General features: G+C 33.0%; 1 protein-coding gene across 1 annotated transcript; it reads left to right on the top strand.

Moving 5' to 3' along the window:
• Positions 1–1,107: 1,107 nt before the first annotated feature.
• LOC124236752 (probable ATP-dependent RNA helicase DDX60) lies at positions 1,108–15,880 on the top strand. The gene is made up of 9 exons (XM_046655725.1): positions 1,108–1,234; positions 5,734–5,803; positions 8,016–8,205; positions 8,558–8,899; positions 9,856–9,978; positions 11,794–11,964; positions 13,353–13,511; positions 14,764–14,905; positions 15,675–15,880. Exons 3-9 carry the CDS (start codon positions 8,017–8,019, stop codon positions 15,878–15,880), a joined length of 1,332 nt encoding a protein of 443 aa, XP_046511681.1. The 5' UTR covers positions 1,108–1,234; positions 5,734–5,803; position 8,016.
• Positions 15,881–20,086: the final 4,206 nt, after the last annotated feature.

The raw sequence follows: 20,086 nt of genomic DNA, 5'->3' as shown, positions 1-20,086 counted from the left end.
ACATTCAATTCTGTGATGTCTTTATAGTTTCTTTTCATATAATTTGATTGTTATATCATTTCTAAAAAGATCGTGATACTACAATATGTTGGTGACACTAGTATTGCTACCAGTGATTGGAGTTTATTTACATAGAATTACCCTATCTGCATGAAACTGTGCTGTGAATCTAAGTACCTATATTACCTATGGTTTCATCTATTTGCCTTAGGTATACAGTGGCCCTTTGTAAATTTTAGTTGTGAGGAACCACACTTAACATTTTCCTCCATAAGCTGACAACTGAACATTTTGATGTAGTATGAAGTTATGCTCTGTTCCAGCCAACAGGGCACTGTCCTCACTGTTAGTTTCTTTCTTCATGCTGCCAGTGGAATATTTTACTATTAGAAAAAAACAGATAAATGAAGAATGCACATGTTGATACAACGAGAGAATGCATGTTTCATAAACTTGGTTGAGAAAATGGTGAAAGTCATCGGTCACACAGAAACCAGCAAATCTTTAGCTTTAATTGGATGCTAATTCCATGTCATCTGGTTGACTATGTGCTCAACTATGAAAAAAAAGAATATAATTAAAGTAATACTTAAAATGCTGGAAACTTATATATGAAGATCGTTCCAAAGTTAAGGTATATATAGAAATTTTTACTATGTTCTGATTTTCTTAGATCAAATCCTCTTTTTAAGCACATACATTATTTTTTGTCTTTGTATATGTGACTTTCCTATACACATTTTCAGGAATGTATTTTGCCTCTACCTTCCCTTTTGAGCAACTCACTGCAAACATGTTTGGGGAGAAGATTATGAGAAATTATCCTCATTAGGAAACTAGAGATTGGTGCGATTTAGAGAGAGATGAGGGAATCCAACTGATTTCTCCTGTGAAAGGAGTACACTATACTGTGATATGTGATTTTAAATAAAGTGATAATTAGTAGCTTTGTTTTTATAGATCATGGCTTCTGCATCTACTATGTCAAATGAAAACTCAAGCTCAGGTAACAATGAAAGTGAAAGCGATATTGAAAGTGATAGCTGTGATGACAGTGAGACCACAGAGAGTTTGTCCTCATTTGATCAATCTGAGGAAGAAGATCATCTAAGCTCAGAAGACATAATAGAAGAACCAGCTTCTAGGCAATTACCTTCTGAGTTTGAAATCAATGAAGAGAAGCCTTCAAAAGTTGAACCTACAGATGTTAGCGACTGTGATTTAGAAAGATCAGGTGAGGCATTTCATCTTCTTCTTCTGCTTCTCCTTCTCGTTCTCCTCCTCCTCCCCCTTCTCTCTTTCTCTCTCAACTATATAGATGCCCTCAGCTATTTTTTCCCTGAATATTAGAAAAGATTTTGTGTTGTTTTTCTTTAGTTGACTACATGATTGCGTAGTTTGATTTGCTTGGAATCTATATTGTAAAAAAAAAAAAAGATAGGCTTGAAAATTTTTAAATGAGTTTGTATAGTTGATTTTATTTAAGTCAAATATAGATCTGTTACACTCCACTCTAGCATAGATTCTTAGACTTTTCATTAGTCTGATTGAATCAATAAATCCTTGGGGATACGGACTGGGAGTCAAAAATTTTAACAAAATTCTCACATGATTCTGATTATAGAACTGTGAATTTAAAAGTAGGTCCAAATGACTCTACTTAACTCAAAAGGTTGAAGAGTGGTCTGATAAGCATGAATTCCTAAATTAAATACAACACATAAAATACAATTATACTGCAAGTAAAGAAAATATCAATACCAGGTTGTTTTAATGTAATCTCAATAAAAAAATTTTTGTAATAAAATTCTGTATAATAATAATTACAGGAATATATTGTCATTTCAATAGATGCAGGAAAACATTTAGCAAATTTCAATATTCACTGATGATTAGACTTTTTTACCAACTAGGCAAAGAAAATAATTTCCTAAACTTAATAAAAGCAACCTGTTAAAATCTACATCAAACACCAAAATAATGATAAAACTTTATGTGTTTTACCATTAAACAGGAAAGAGTATTTGCTATCAAGTCAATGTAATGACACCAGAAAAGTAAAAAACGATGTGAGGATAAGGAAGGAAGAGAGAGAAAATGATTGTTATTATACTCTACCCCAAACAGCGAAGAAAATCTACCTAAAATGTCCAAGAGAATCTACACAAAACTGGCAAATACGATAAATCTTCTTTGGGATATTAGATTGACATTTAAAAAAAAATTGATTCTAATCACCCATCAGAATGGAAATGTCCATCAGTATGGAATCTAATACTGATTCTAAGTAGCAGAAATGACTAATTGGCAAATGTATTAAAAGAAAGGAAACCATCAAAATAGCAGCACAAACTAAAATATACTCAGGAATAAATCTAACAAAACATGTTAGGGAGGAAATATTTATGAAACATTACAGAAGAACTTAATTTTACTGAATAAATGTTGGGAATATACTAGGTTCTTGCTCATTATCACTCAATATCATAAATATATCAATTATCCCCAATTAATCTTTAAATTAAATGCATGTTCAATCTGAATCTACTCTTTCATCTTGCCTCTCCAAAAAAACCCCACAGTGGAATATCTTAAGGATCTTGGGGTAGGGCTGGATTTCTTAAATAAGACAAAAAAAAATCAAATAAAAAATAAAAAGTTTGGTAAATTTTATCATAATAAAAAAACCCAGAAGCTTCTCTGGAACAAAATATTCCAAGAAGAGTTAAAGTATAATGAACAGACTGGAATAAGACCATAAATCCATGTATAAATATAAGAATCATTTACCCAGGAAAACTAAAGATTGTATACAAATTGACCAGAGAAAGACATCCCAATAGAAAATTGGGTAAATGTCACAAATAAACAAATCACAAAGGGGAAATGTGAATGTTAAAAAGAAATAGATATATATTGGATAAGATACTCATTCTTGGTAGTAATATAAATTAGAACTATGAGACACATTTCTCAGATTATTAATATTTTAAAATTTGACATTATCAATACTTTGAAGATGAAATTAATATTATCTAGTGGAGTTGCTTACCTCTCCAACTCCTACCTCTTAGAGAATCTCTCTTGAGTATGTTCCGTGAGACATGCTAAAAATAATGTACAATATGCCATTATTTGTAGGACAAAGACAAGAAAACAAATCAACCTAAATGTCTCTCAGTATGGCATTTACTTATAAAAGGTGATATACTGAGCCAGCCCTGATAGCCTAGTGGTTAAAGTTCAGTGCTCTCACCACTTCGTTGGCCTGAATTTAGTTCCCGGTCGCGGAACCACACCACTAGTCTGTCAGTCGCTATGCTGTGGCAGCAGCTCACATAAGAACTAGAAGGACCTAAAACTAGAATATACAACTATGCACTGGGGCTTTGGAGAGGGGAAATAATGAGGAAGATTGGCAACAGAGATTAGTTCAGGACGAATCCTCCTCAACAACAACAAAAAAGAAAAGCTTTAAAAAACAAAAAGTGATATACTCATATGGTAGAGTATTATCAGCTGCTAAAATAAATGCACTATATCTATGTGTATCCACAAGGATAGATCACAAAATCTTAAAAGTGAATGAAGAAAGCAGGATGTGGAATGATACCATTTAAGTCAAAGAAACATAAAAGAATACTATAAATGGTAATATAAAGTTATGGCAAAGAAATATCACGTTGTTAGTTGTCTTTGTGGCGGGCAGAACGGGAATTCAACTGTATCTGTAATGTTTATTTCTCCTTGATAAATGAATTTTAAGCAAATGAGTAGTTTTAACATTTACCGGTTCCAATGTTGGGGTACATAGATGTTTGTTAATTATTCTTCATGCTTTTCTGTATTTTCAAATTATCGTCATCATCCTCCCCTCAAAAATGATCAACTGAAATTTAGAGTTCCTCAATCACCAACTGCCTTTTATTTTTACCTTGATTAAATTATCTAGATTTTTTCCCCCTGCTTTTCATCTGGATGGTGTATGAATAACACTTACCCAAAGCAAGTATTAATAATTTACCTAAACTGAAATTCAAATATTTCTTACCTAATTATAAACTAAAATAAAAATACATAAAGGAAAAACAAGAAAGCAACTTAAATACAGTGTTCCTAAAACTATTGATACAATTGAAATAAAACTTTAAAATACTCTTCCAAACGAATATTTTCACATAACTCCAACCAATTAGGCAGGCTTTTAGTAAGCAAAGCTTAAGACCTGGAGCAGGAAACTTCCTTGCACTTTATTCACACAAAAGTCTTTTAATCTTCAATCTGTAACTATTCACAATGCTGGCTTGTTGGGTTGCTTCTGTCAGCACAGATATGCAAATAATAATGATAAAATGAGATTATGAAATTCTAGAGACATAAAATGATGAAGACATTTGGAGACTTCTATGTTAATTGCAATAAATAACTAAATAAGTACAATTTTAACAAAAATGATAATATACACCAAGCTTAGCCTTACTGTTTGGTTAATAAATTCCAAAGTAGCTCTTAGGATTCAGGAGCCACCTATTATCAATAAATTTGGCTAAGTAACAGTTTAATTGGCATTATATTCCATGTCAAAATATATGGGCATGTTTAGGGACCCCATAATATTGAAATATTCTTTATTAACACCTAACACCCCTCAATTATTCAAAAAATTCACCCTTTTTGAAGAAGAAACAGTTACTGGAGGATTCAATTAATTAATATCAATCATAAAAATATGAGAGACTACTTATGCTGTAACAAAATTTCCAAAAAATCTATGGTTAATTTCTTCTTCTTTTTTTTTTTTTGAGGAAGATTAACCCTGAGTTAACATCTGCTGCCAATCCTCCTCTTTTTGCTGAGGAAGACTGTCCTGGAGCTAACATCCGTGCCCATCTTCCTCTACTTTATATGTGAGATGCTACCACAGCATGGCTTGCCAAGTGGTGCCATGTCCGCACCAGGGATCCGAATCGGTGAACCCTGTGACAGCAGAAGCAGAACATGTGCACTTAACTGCTGTGCCTCCGGGCTGGCCCCTCTATGGTTAATTTCAATATTACTTCTTTCTGTTTTTTCCTGAGACCTCATGTGCTGAATGGATGACACTTTTTTTTTCTTTCCAAATCCTAATTTCCTGATAGGATTCATTCAACAAGGACATGGAATATTACAAGAAGTTTGCTAGAGAAACTTATTTCAAAGAATTAGATCCATTTTTCTTTTTTTAAATATATGGGAGAGTGGAAAAAATACAAAATTTACCATTTTATGGTTTATCTTTAGTGAGAGAACTTTTCAAGATAGACACTGTATCTATAACTATACATACCTATATAGCGATACCTATCTATTTAAATTAATTTTGGAAGTGGAAAATTTCCAGTTTTCGGTGTATTTTTGTCTTTGTGGATTTGTTATAATTTGTGTATATCACTAAAATGCATTTGAAACTGAGGATTTATTATTTTAGAGTACGAAAAATCCAATTTGAAAACTGTAAGATTTGACCTATCTTGTTAATAATTGTTCTTTACAGTAAGTAGTGTAGGTATGCTCTCTTTTTAAACATATTTTTAGCATATCTGTTTATCGTTTAATATGCTTACTGAATATTTCAGCCATGTATATGCAGTCTTGTATAAAATATAAATACACTTAAAGTTAGCAACAGAAGTTAATTGTCATTTAAAATTAATTTAAAATTGACTGTTAAACCTCTGTTATTTATTTTTAAAGAATTAAATGAATGTGAGGGAATTCTGAGGAAGCTCTCATTGTTGATTTGGAAAACTCTGTCAAAATCGAAGTAAGTACAACACAACTTATTCAAAATAATATATCAGTAAAAGTAATAGATAGATTTAGAAACTACCAATGGAGCAAGAGATTAATATTTTTGAAAATAGGTAAATATTTTCTTGGGGAGGGTTATCGTATACGACTTTCATTCAGTAGCAGGGAATAAGATACTAAAAGCTTTGAAGAAAGATAAGTGGAGGAAAGATTCACTGTCTTTTAATATTGCATAAGACTAAAGTAGTAATTTAACTGGCATTGTATGCCATGTCAAAATATTATGCAAGTCTCATAAAATCGTTTTTGTATGTTTTGACTAATGCCAAAACATTATGTAATATCATCAAGGATAAATAGACCAAACCAATGTGTATTTCATTCCCTCAACTGTTATTTTTGTGTGCCTCTTAATATGTTAGGCACAATAATAAAGAAAGAAAAAGTATCCTGCCATAAGTGATTTATGGAGTCAAATCTTATGGTGTTTATCTCCTCATTCAAATTTTCTAAAATAGTTTAGAATGATATACTATAACACAATTGTACACAGTTACAAAATAAAAAACCCAAAACATCATTTACGATAAGCACAGTTTAAGCACACGTTATGACCTAAGCCTAGTTTGATTCTAATCATTTTATACATATTTATCTCATTACTCCTCACAACAACCACAAGAAGGATTAGCTGCTTTAAATTTTCTCACTTTACATCCTGAGAAACTGCAGCGTTGGATAGATAAGCAACTAATCTAAAGTCTCAGAACTCGTAAGTGATGGATCCAGGATTCTAACCTGGGCATCCGACTGCAGGGTCTGATCCAGTACATCATGTATTAGAATATGCAAATAGCAAATTTTGAAAGAATATACAGCAGAATTAACATGTTTCTGCAGCCTTTTAATTTTTGAAAACTAGCATGTAGTAGTGCCCCACATTCTAGCCAAAAAACCAAAAACATAAAACCAAAAAACTAGAAGAAAGTCTATAGTTCATGTTTTATACAACACCCAGTATTGGAAATGATGTAGACAAATTGAATAGCTGACATCTGCTAATGCAGGTATAACTATACAATTGCTTTGGAAAACAATTTGGTATTACTTTATAATGTACAAATCAGTACAGTCATGCTCTGCATATGTCATTTCAGTCAACAATGGACTGCATATGACGCTGAGGTCCCATAAGATTAGTACCATATGGCCTAGGTGTGTAGTAGGCTATTCTATCTAGGTTTGTGTAGGTACACTGTATGCTGTTCACACAATGATAAAATTGCCTAATGATGCATTTCTCAAAACTCTCTCTGTTGTTAAGCGATACATGAATATAATTCCATTTTTATGACTATACCCTAGATTTTCACCTGTGCATTAGGAAACATTCACAAGAATGATCATTGTAGCACACTTTGTAATAGCAAAAAATGAAAGAAACAATTCAAGTGCCCATTGAAAGGAGAAGGATGTAGAATAAATTGTGATGTAGGCATAATTGAATATTATATAGCATTAAAGTTATTTAATTATAGCTTCTTGTAACCATATGCAAGAATTTTCATAGTAATTGGTAATTAAGTTTAAAAAGTAAATTCTAGAAAACATATATAAGATGTTGTTCTTTCAATAAAGATTCAAAATTTAGCACACATTTATGGTCATAAAAACTTAAAAAATTAAGCAAAAGAATGATGAAAACTAAACTCAAGGCAGTGGTTGCCCCTATGGGGAGATGAGTTTTGGAAACAGCTCATAGGATAGACATAAGTCATAGAAGAATCTTTTATTTCTTGAATTGGGTGAAGAGTTCACAGCCTTTCGTTATATATTAATTTAAAAAGCAAAATGAGATTGTTCCATAGATATAATTAAGCCAGGATAATGATTGATTTAATTTTTCATACTTGAAGTGCAAAAACAGTAAGTATCTAAATTTAAAATATAGAGATGTACTTTTTTGCATAAATTTATGCTTATACCAATGAATTTCAATGTCACTATAGAATCAGTCAGATCTTTAACTAAGGGTTTATTCTATCACGGAATAATAGAAATTCCCTGGAAAAGGGTTCTCTATATATCATGGAAAATTGCAGTTAGTTTTTCTTAATTTTTTCTTAAATTAGAAGAAAATTTGTGTATCCAATTGAACTGTGGGATTTTCTCTCAAGCTTATATTATTATAATCTTTGTATTATGTGTTTGATATTTTTATTCAGCATGGTAAGCTTACTGAAAGACTTTGTTGAGTCTGAATTCTTTTTGATTGATGGAGATTCCTTATTCATCACTTGTGTTTCCAATGTGAACTTCAAGAAAGGACAAACTCTTCACTTCTTCTATATTGTGGAACAATTTCTGCATGATTTCATTCAAAAGGAAGCCAAGTTTGTAATAGTTTTTTTTAAGGTAACCAACATATTTATTTTGTAGAGTCTACAAAATTCTCATTTCATAGAGTCTAAGGAAAAATATTCAATCACTTAAAAATTTGATCCATCATTACTTTTTTAGATATTTTGCTTCTTCAGATTGTAATTAAAGTGTCTGCTAGTAAGAATAATACCAAGTATTAACAATAGGAAAGTAGCAATGAGTATTTATCTCACATTTCTACAAGATGCAGAAAAATATATTTCAATCATCTTGAAATTCTTAACTCTTCCTGTCATGTTAATACAACAATTTGTTCACAATACTAATCTTCAGAAAGATTCTTAATTTTACCTCTAATGTTAACATTGGTTTTCTTTTTCCACAGGATGCAGAAAATATGTATTTTAGTTACCCTGAACTTCAGGCCCTTCGTATGATATTGATTCAACATTTAGAACACAATACTGACGTCACTATTCATACAGAATTTTCCAATTGTCTGTCACCAGAATGGGAGATATTTCTTCAACAATGTTACCCATATTTCCTAATTGTCTCAGAAAGGGGAATAACACCTTGTCAAACAGACTTTTTAAACATTTTTATCATTCATGCTCTTCAGAAGAAAATCAGTATTGTGCAGCCTTCGGGAATAGAGTCAGATGTCCTAAGAATTTACGGATACTGTGCCTCAAGTTGCTATTCACACAGACTGTTTTTTGAAATGGTAAGTTAGGCTGAATTGCCCAGAAGAAATAAGCAACGTAAATGTGAGAAAAATTAGCCGAAGAACAAATAGCGTGTCTTTATTCAAAAATTCTCGGCATAAGAAGATTCTAAAGGGGTATTCCAAAGTGAGGAAAGAGGGCAAAATTTTTTACATGATGTGAGCGAGAGAGGTTTAGTTGAAGTTCTTGTGGATAAGCCTTTGTACGGGAAATTTTGAGAGGTGGGGAGGAAAAGTATGGATTAAGTTTATGTACAAGAGGCAATGCGGAGGAATAATTCAGAGAGGCCAAGGACATGTCAGGATCACGGTGGGAAATTCTCAGTCAGTGTCTTGTACATAAACTACATGTATGTGTGCATAGACACATACACACATACACATATTCGCTCATTTGCATACTCCTATATATTATATGTATACTGTTTTTTGGTATATATTTTGTATATACATATTCATATATATGTGTATGTATATGTATGATCTGGAATGCTTTTTGTTTGTATTCTCACTTTTAAAATAAAGGTAGATGATAGAAAAATATTTTATCATCTTATTTGTCAACTCGTTTTGAATAGTTGTATCCATTATAAATAGGTAGCTATGAATTCTAAGGGTTGAGAATATTACTTACAATTTTCTTCCTTTCTTTCTTTTTTGAAATAGACAGCAGATTAGTATAAAACAATTATACTCCTACTAAGACTTTCTTAACGGTTGATTTTATTAGAAATAATTTTTAATTTTTCTTTTATATTCTAATAATCTCAGCAATGAATAGTTCAAATAAAAGGAGAAGAAGTTCATTTTAACTTGAATTAACTGATTTTGTTTTTGTTTTCTCTGTAGCCAAATGATCATGAACATTATCTTCCACCTTGTATTTAGTTTAACTAGAGATATGCAATGTGTATTTTTATTTGAACCAGATTTACTTACTTGTTTTTGTTCTGTAGCATGAAAAACAGCTGCGGCACGCCTTACATGCCTACGTAATAGAGTATTTCCAAAAGTCACAAGGAACAGGAATATTTCTTTATGGTCATTTGAAATTAAACTTGGGAGACATGCAGAAAGAGGTAACAACACATGTATCTGGAAATTAAAGCTCGGCATCTAGGAAACATACAGTTGCTTCTAGAAGACAGACATTTCCTTTACTCACATTCATGTCCTCACTGATTATATAAATAAGCATCTTTGGGATGTGTTCTTCAAGCGGCATAGCACTGAGGCAGAAGGAGCCTTGCTAAATTTATTGATTACAAAACCCTAAACATTTTCTACAAAAAATTTTATATAAAATATGCGGTAAAATTTGAGGAAGACAACTACTATGATAATTTTAAAATCTCAAACTTTTTTTCTTACACTATACGGGGGTACCACTGAGGAACTGTATTCCTAGAAGACAGGAATTTTTCAGTATTCTGGAAAAGAAAACTATCTATATAGCTTGTAAACGGAAGTTAAGCAATTGATCTTTTGGTAAACTCTCATGAGGAAGGTGACCTAAGTCAATGGTTATTTCACCCTTTTTATTTCTCCAAACATACGATTTAACATTGTTTTCCCTTCCATTGAGCATTCTTTTTGGAAGACTAGATATGATGTGGTGATGTGATGGGGGTCACATGACTCTAGAGTCAATATGCTTATGAGCAAGATACTTAGTTTCTCTTATATTCAGCAGCCTGTTAGACATCTTCACGCAGATTTTTAATAGGCATTGCAAACTTAGCATGGCTTAAACTGACCTTTACCTTAAACCCATTCCATTAGTCTTCATATCAGTTAATAGCATCTCTATCCTTGTAGTTGTTTAGGACAAAACTTGGGAGACATCCTTGACTTCATTCTTTCCTTCGTACCTCACAGCCAGTAGATCTTGTCACTATGTAGCCTGAATCTGCCGACTTCACACCATCTTCATCCCTACAACGTTAACTTGACTATGATCTTTTGCATGGACATTAACCTACTTGTATTTCGGCTTCTGCTCTTGATTTCCTATGATTTACTTTCTACATGGTATTTATTCAAAGTGATCTTTTAAAAATGTCAACCCGATATCATGGTATTACTCTGCTCAAAACTCTGCTAGTTATCAATCTTAGAATAAAATCCTTACAAACCCTACATAGTATGTAGACACTAAGCAAACATTTTTAAATGAATGGATGGGTTAAGTTACTTGTCTAATTAGCATCTTAACTTTTTAGGAGAAGCCAAGTTTCTTGGTTCAGACTGTGGCATCCTGCCACAGACAGACAAAATTATCTTAAGTCTGTACAGCTACCTCCTGCTCTTGTCTAATTACCTTGCTGAATTTTTCAATTTCTTACTCCTTTCCAACTTTCCACAAAGTATAGAGGTTGTAGTGATAATGCTTTTAGTACCAGTGATAAGACAGCTTTGGAACATCAGGCAACTATATCAATTTATGAGAAGACAGCTGTGGATCATAAGGCGACTATATTGTATTTATATCAGTTGCCTCAAAGGCCACTGAAAAATGTCAGAACTAACAACACTGAAGAATTTACAGGTTAATCATTCAGAGACTTCAAACTGGGCACAGCTTGTTTAGATTTGTTGGCGAGTATACAGATGAGGAAAATAAATCGTTACTAATGTTAAAATGGCATTTAGAACCTAGTTAGATACAGCCTCACTCTCATTTTCCATTAAATATTTTCCAACTGTTCAGTTCATTTATTCCTTTGGCATTTCTTTTATATTTTTCTTTAATTTTTTGAAACATTACATTCTGGCATTAGTAACATTAATGGGAAAAATGTAGCTTCTTTTTCTAGCGTTAAATATCACCTAAGCTTTGAATCTTGTGTCTTGTAATCAATTACTAGGTCTTTAAAAAATTTTTTTTGTTGCAGATACATCAAACCTTGTCCTTGCTTCAGAATCTGTGGCCAGAAGGAGCTGATATCAGAAGTGTTGTCTGCTCCATTTCATGCTCTGTGACACTAAAACTCTACAAAAAAATGTTACATAAGGCAGAAGACTGTGAAAACCTAAACATATGCACAGAGAATCATAACACACAGGTGGGATTCTTTCAAAAATTAATTTAATTATTTAATGTTACTCTTAAAGATGCGGCAATGTTTATGAGTAGTAGCTGTAGGTGTGACTTGATCAAAACCAGAAAATACGTGCTTGTCACAGGTTTGCTGAATAAACATTGAGGTAAATATATTGATCATATTCTTAGGAAAGCATGCAGGGCTCTTTGTAAAACAGATTAAGATATTTTTTTTTTTTTCTGCAGTGAGCTTGTTATCTCTTTCTTCTCTGACCAAAGGATAAGGATCTATTTCATTCTTGTCTCAGCTGATCATCAGTGCTGCTGAGAATTTCACAGGCCAATTTTGAGGCATAGGTGTTAACATCCGCAGGAAGTTTAGTTGTTATAAAAGCCAATGGGGAGTGGTGTTGCTGGTGGCAATGATTATGGCTGTGATCAAGATGAACCTGGATAACTAGTCATCTACTCTGTTGCTCAGAACCCATGCTTTCTGTTAAGAATACCAATAGTGACAGCGATGTTACTATTAATAATAGCAGCTAACTTTTATTGAGTACAGTGTGCCAATGCCAGGTATCTTATACACATTATCATTCATTTTTACAACCTTTCGGCATGTGAGGCATTCTTTGTATTCTGCTTTATAGATGAATGAATCAAACAGTTAATTAGTGGCAGAGCTGGGATACAAACCCAAGTTTTTGTTTGTTTTTTTTAAATTCTGCTAGATTTCATTGCCTTAGTATACAATCGTATCTCCTACTCAGGCCTGGTCTTCCACATAGGAACAGAAGCGACAACAAGAAGCTTTGTCACCCTCCTTGTATGCTGCTTTAAGCTTGTAAATATATTGTAAATATATTGTAAATAGACATTCCTCCAAAGAGATGACCATCCTTCATCATTTTAAAAAATGAAAGTATTAGATACACCGAACGCTGGGCTATTTCTTTCTTTATTTTTATTTTATTTTATTTTTTTCTGATTTATCTCCCCAAATCCCCCCGGTACATAGTTGTATATCTTAGTTGCACGCCCTACTAGTTGTGTCATGTGGGACGCTGCCTCAATGTGGCCTGACGAGCAGTGCCATGTCCGTTCCCAGGATCTGAACCAGCGAAACCCTGGGACGCAGCAGAGGAGCGCGGATTTAACCGCTCGGCCATGGGGCCGGCCCCTGGGCTATGTATTTTGAAAAGTCTTCATTCCTTGGCAAAATAACTAGTTGTACTGTTTAGAAAAGTAAATCATATGCTTATTAAAAGTTTTCTTAAAATAAAATAAGTTAAAAAATCTATTATATGGGAAAATTATGGGTAAAATATTTTACAATACTGTTATTGCATGTCTGAATTCTTACAATGTCTATATGAAGGCTGATATTTTTTTAAATTCTTTTTTTTCTAGGACTTGAAGAAACCACCAACACTAAAGGAAGCAGCAGATCTTTGCAGAATGCTCTGCCTTACTGTGGTTCTCCTTCAACGTTTACCTCTGTTTCAAAGAACCAAGAGTAGAATCATTACTCATGTTTGGGACAGCACACTTTCACCGTTTCTAAGAACGGTAGTGGAACCACATGGAAATTTATAAACGTTTAAAATTCAATAAGGCAACAGTTAGAAGGCATAATACTTTGCTTCTTCTGATATTGCTTTTTTCTGTGCACATCTTAAAAATTGCTACTAGCAAACAAAGCATATTTCTAGGAAAAATAGTCTTGTCATGTATAAAAGTACCCACCAGGAAAAAATACTTCAAATATATATGAAATAATCCATACTTTGAAGAATTCCAAATAATGATATAATTTCTTTGAAGAAATAACAATCCTTATTATTGATATATATATGTATGCATTAAAGTAATGAACAATTTACATAAATTGCATGTTTATAATTTATTATTAACTAAAACAGAAAAAGAATATAAAAGTCATTTGTCTGCTGTTGTGAAACTTTAAAAATCTTAGTTTCCATATTTCGCAGGGTGCTTCCTAGTTTAATAATTTTGTATGGTCTATTGCAATATCATTTTGGGTTGACACCTTAGCACAAGAAAAAAGATGAACTTTGCAGCAACTTTAAGCAAAGAAAACATATATAATCTCTATTACAATTTAAGCCTGCTAAGAGTAGAATTATTCCCAATAAATTTAGAGCAGTGTGAAAGTTACAAAAAACGAAAGCAATGCTTTTGTGAGATATTGAGAGACCCATATAATACAATAAATTAAAGCATAGCTGTGTGGTTGTAAAAGGACATTGTTGATTTTATCACCGAGTCATTGTCAGCACAATGGTACTCTGCATGCAGGTGACATGTCCACTGTATATTTAAGAAATCCCATCTGATGTGGGACTGTGTTTTATTTAGGTCTGAACTCATGAAATGACGGCATAAGCAACTTTTAACTGAAACTCTTTAGCAATAACAACGGAATACCTACTACTTTTCTACATTGATTTTATTATTTTGATTCAATGAAGTAATATTAATTGAGTTCCTGATTGTGATGAGTTTAAAAGAACCGTTTTGTTTTAGAGCTGCAGTGTACATTAGGGAGTATAGATTAACCATGTTGTCTTACAGTTGGAAGAGCTGAAGCATGAAGAAGGGAGGTCATTTGTATGCAGTCATATATTTTGTCAAGGGGGGGACAGACGCATCGTGTTATGATATTTGCTCTAGTTCCTTTTTCTTAGTATGAGGCATAGATCCTGTTGAGGGAAGCTTAAGTAAGAAATGAATATTCTGGAAAGATTTTGTATCTTTAGAACATGTGCCCCTTTCTCATTTCGTTTTCTTTTTTTTCCAGCTAAAGAAATGTGAATTTTTCATCCTAAAACAATTAGAGGCTAGAAATAATTGGAATGTGAATTTCACTGGCCTGCCTGACTTAACTGATAATATTTTGTGGAAAAATATTGCTTATTATTATGAAATTGAATACAGTCGAGGTATGTTTTAAATAACGGAATAGTTAGGTCTTTTATTCATTTTTTGTTGTGTTGATGAGAATTGTATCTGACAAATAATGGCAATGAGCTATTCACTAATTAACTACAGTTGCGTAGGAAGCTTTCTTGGCAGATATTTTCTATGTAAAGTTTGCATTTTCACAAGAGATAAATGGTTCCATTGAGGGCTTTTGTAAGAATTCTTTGGTTAAATTGAAGGAAACTATAGAAGCTAGCCCTAGAAGACAATGATAGGTATTACCTTTTATGGTATATCTTTCATGTATCAGATATTTTGCATAGGTTATAAAATGACACCATAGCTTTGTTGATGCTTGTTCCGGACAAGGTGCTATTCCTATGGAAATGGAAAAGGAGTGTCAGGTTGGATTGTTATCTGAAGAAGGAACATGCATGGTGCGGGAATCCTGCCCCACGTCCCCCAGCATGACCTTCAGAACTCCTGATGTCGACTCTCTGACTCCTTCACCCACCATATTGGAACCACAGGCTGACTTCTCTGGTTTCGTTTTCTTAATGATAGAAAAATATAGCTATACCAATAACTAAGTTCAAATATACTTTTACTTTCTTATAACATTTGTTACGACATGAAAATATGGCAGAACCTATTCTGTTTTGTTTTAAGCATGCAAGATAAGACACTCACAGATGTAAACTTGTGAAATAATTCATATACATGAAATGTAAAATATGGTGACTATCACTCAGACTTTAATTGCTAATTTAAATATTTTCTTCTACACAGGGCTAAATTTGGAATTGGGTGACACTTTAATGCAAGAATGTCTGAAGCTGTGGAACACAGTCTTACTATTATCAGGGGATGGTGATCTGGGAGGACTCATACCCCTGAGGACAACGTCCAGACCATTTCTCACACAGAAGCAAACATCCCCTGGAGGTGCTGACAATTTTTTAAAGTTGACCCCATTTAGGATAGAAAGCGATTAGCACTATAATCATTGTTTAGAAAATACATTTGACCTTTTAAAGTTTTGCCTTCTTGCAGGGTTAGTCCTGCTGATTATCCTCCATAATCGCAATATCTTCTTGCCTTTTAACTTCTTTGTTTGTTTTCTTACTTATTTATTCAAAGTGAAGACATGAGAAAGGAAGCTAACATTTATTAAGTGCCCAGGCTGCCAGGTATTGTGCTTTGCCTTTCACATGAATTTTCCTATTTGATTTTCAAAACAGCGCTACTCACGGTATTGTCATTTTACAGGTGAACTCTCAGAAAAGTTGCATAAATCACATAGCAAATTCATGATAACGAGAAAATTTGAATCCAGGTCTGTCTATCTCTATAGTCAGGCATAGAGAACACCTTGTAATAATAGCTTTACTATATTTCCTACAAGAAGTATAAATTTCGCTAAAGCTCATATGGAGAAACCAACTTGTATTTAAATAGACCTCCGGGGATTGTGATTGACAGGTTAGACCAGCCTATTTATGTGGAAAACTTTTATTTGAAGCTTATGAATGTAAGGGTTCTTTTAAGTTTCAATTAATCAAAGATACAGAAGTTATTTTATTACTATTTCATTTTATTAACTTTGATGGTTAAATTTTGAAAATTCTTACAAGCTTTATCACTTATATTCTTTGGTCTATGGAGAAATACACATATTTCTTACTGTGGTTCAGAATAAATATTGTCTTTTCTGGGTTGCATAGTGATTTCTTGACTCTATTTCTCAAGTGCATTCAACTTAAACTGAAATAGAATTATACTTCAGTTCACTCAATAGATTTACATTTGTGACAGTATGTGGAATATAAATTTAATTTAAACATCCAGATTTGCAACAATTCTATTGAAGTACCATGTATTTTGTAATAAATGATGAAAATGCTTAGCTTTGCTGTCCCAGAAACACTTACATCACATTGGTAAATTATTATTAGAGTGTGGTGTTCAAATACTAATTGTATTCCTAAATACTACCAGGATCAAATCAAGAAATTCATAAATCAGGACTCATTCCTCTGAAGGCTGAGATTATTGAAGAATATGCTGGAGATATTATGTCAGAACTACCTTTTCTAAGCAGGTGTTTCGAGAAAAACTTTACCTGTTTGTGATATCTATATTTCTATATAGATATAAAACTGAATATAGTGAGCTAGATTTGTTGTATATATTGCACACGTATGATTAAAATTTCACATTGGAACATAAATTTTAATAAGAATTTTACTTTATACGTGATTGATCATTATGATTTAAAAAACATTTATATATCTTCTTTGAATATCTCATTTACCTTTTTCTCTGTAATAAGTATGATGACGTTAAGGATACAACTAAAGGAATGGGTGGCTGAGGTGTGGTGGCAGCCAAGATATAAAAATTAAAGTACAGATGTGAGGTGAATCATCTATGTGGATGTTGAAAGCATCAAGAATGGTGAGAGAAGAAGTAGTAAGGAGAAAGATTGATCTATTTAGAGAAAGAAAGAGTAACAAGGAGGATAACTCTCTCAACAAGGAAGGATTGTTGGGCATGACACTGGAGTAAGGCTGCATGAAGAACACTTGTGCTAAAATGCATTTATTGTTCACCTGAAATTCAAATTTTTCTGTTTACATTTTTATTTGCTACACCTATCAATCTTATATCAGGGTCTTATATTTCAATGGGGTAGAAAAGGACACAGAGGTCCTGAAGCAGCAAAGAGGAGCAAGGAGGGTATTAAATTGCCTCCAGGCCCAATAGTAAGGGAGTAATTGAAAAAAAAAATTAACAAACTTGAGGAGGAGGCAAAGGAAACAGAAAAGATCCTAAAGGAAGAGTCAGGCTTTGTTCAGAGAAAGTTGGGTGAAGGGAGCATTCAAAGAAGAGTTTATGGATATAGAGAATTGCTAGACAGTCTCTAAGTTCCAGAAGACACAGTGAAAGGGTTTATAATGAGGTTAAAGAAATAGATTCACATGATGATTAGAGTCTGGTAATGATGGTGGCGACCTTACAAGTGTAGACTTTGAGTAAAGAATGAGATAAACAGAGGAGTCTGGCCTGATGGAACTAATTCTGAGATGACTTAGGGAGTCCAAATATTAACCATCATTCTAGGGATGGGTCTTTTAGGCAGTTAACGATGAGGAGATAAGGAATGCTGGAATGCGTAGGGTGGGGAAAACATGGACTTTGGTGGTCTCACAAGGAGACTGGAGCACTTGGAAGCAAATGTGATCCTACCAATTGCATATATGGCAGACATGACAAAACAAATGACTGTGAAAATAACAAATTATTCGGTAAATGTTATATGTTTTCAAAATATGTATTTTTCTTTTAAAAATGAAAGTATCTCTATATGACACTATGCAACAAAATAAATTCCAAGTGGATAGAAATCTGAATGTGAAAGACAATAGTCACACTTGCAGAAGAAAATATAGGAAAATATCTTTATGACCTCAGGGTAGAGATATAAGAGCATTTAAATGCTATATAAAACTTAAATCATTAAGAAAAATGTAATACATTTGATATTAAAATTACATATTGTAATAAAAAATTTGGAGAAGATATTTAGAATGTATACAACCAGCATAGGATTAATGTAAAAGATTAGTATAAAGAATTCCTACAATTCATAAGAAAATGATGAATGAGGCAGTAGAAAATAGGAAAAGAATAGGAGCAGTTATTTAATAAAAAAGTAAGTGTGATAAGAGCCAATAAGACTATGAAAAGATGTTTAACTTTACTGTTAATCAAGGAAATGAAGATTAAAACTACAATTAAATTTTATTTAATACCCTTTATTTCAGTAAAATTTACAAGACTAAGTGATACCAAAGATATGTGGCAATGGAAACAACTAGTGAGGCCATGGAAACATCATTTACATGTTGCCAATGGGAATAGAAATTGATAAAACCTAGTAAAGTTCAAGATATGCATTCTCTACAACCTGCAATTTAACTAGAGAAATTCGCCTATATTTGCGTAAGGGTGAATTGCATTAATGAGCATTTCAGTCCTATTTGTATAGAAGTAAACTAAATATCCTAGATACAGTAGGAGAATGAATTGTGGGATATTAATACAATGGAATGCCCCACAGTAAAAATAAAAAACTGCACGCACGCACGCACACATCAGCATGTATGAATCTCAAAATCACGTTGCTAATGCAACACAGCAAGTTGGAGAATGTTGTACTTATCATATTGTTACTTATGTGCATCTATTTAGTAATGATACGAACATGATATATACCATGGATAAATACAAGGTGACAATTACTTTTTAGAAAAGAGAAGAATGGCATTTCTGGGCAGTATCTAGGAGGCTTAAAGTGTATCCTTAATGCTTTATTTCTTTAAGGTAAATAAGATCTCAAGAAAACTTGGAAAATCATTAACAGTTAACAAAGTGAGTGATCTTTCCCTTGGTCATCCAGTGTCATGACTTTAAATATCAACTTTTTGCTAGCAAGTTTTAAATTCTTATCTCCAGCTTTTTTTTTTTTGCTAAAAATTCCCCAAATTTTATCCTGAGTCAATCTTTTGAACTTCTGATTGTAACTGGATGTCTTAAAGACATCCCAAACTTAATGTGTAAATGCCAAACTCCTGATCTTCTTGCAGGAAGCTGATCTTCCCTCAGTGTTCCCTATCTCCATCTTCTCTTTTCTTACAGTTTCTCAGGCTGGAATTCTTGGAATCATCCTTGACTTCTCTTTATATTTCTCATACTACATTCAAACTGTCATACAAATTTATTTCTCCTCTTCCAAAGTACAGAGATAGAGTGTTTCCTTTTCATGCTTCTGCCCACCCTGCATCCCCTGTACAATCTACCATCATCTCTTGATTATTACAGTAGCCACCTAATTGCTCTCCTACTTCTGCCTTTGCCACCTTCAATATAGTCTCATAGCAGCCAGAGTGATGCTGTCAGGTGAAAAATCTGATTATTTCTCTCCTCTGCTCAAAACTCTCCAAGGAGTTTCAACTCACTCAGATTAAAAGGACTACAGGGCTTTACTGCTCTTCTTTACCTCTTTGACCGTGTTCCCTACTCATCTCTCCCAAGCTCTCTTGCTCTGTCCACCCTGGCCTCCTTTCTGGTTTTTTTTTTTTTTTTCAGCCTTACCGAGATATAATTGACATAGAACATTGTGCAAATTTTAGGTATAC

Source organism: Equus quagga, chromosome 3 (assembly GCF_021613505.1).
Source record: "Equus quagga isolate Etosha38 chromosome 3, UCLA_HA_Equagga_1.0, whole genome shotgun sequence".
NCBI lineage: Eukaryota > Metazoa > Chordata > Mammalia > Perissodactyla > Equidae > Equus > Equus quagga.
Note: the sequence above shows the minus strand (reverse complement) of the source record. Positions and strands in the feature narration are given on the sequence as shown.

Bases quoted from the DNA above. Each gene is read 5' to 3' on its own strand.
- LOC124236752 (XM_046655725.1), top strand. From the start codon at position 8,017: ATGGTAAGCTTACTGAAAGACTTTGTTGAGTCTGAATTCTTTTTGATT. The intron at 8,206-8,557 runs GTAACCAACATA...CTTTTTCCACAG, and splicing joins TTGTAATAGTTTTTTTTAAG to GATGCAGAAAATATGTATTT. The intron at 14,906-15,674 runs GTATGTTTTAAA...TCTTCTACACAG, and splicing joins TGAAATTGAATACAGTCGAG to GGCTAAATTTGGAATTGGGT.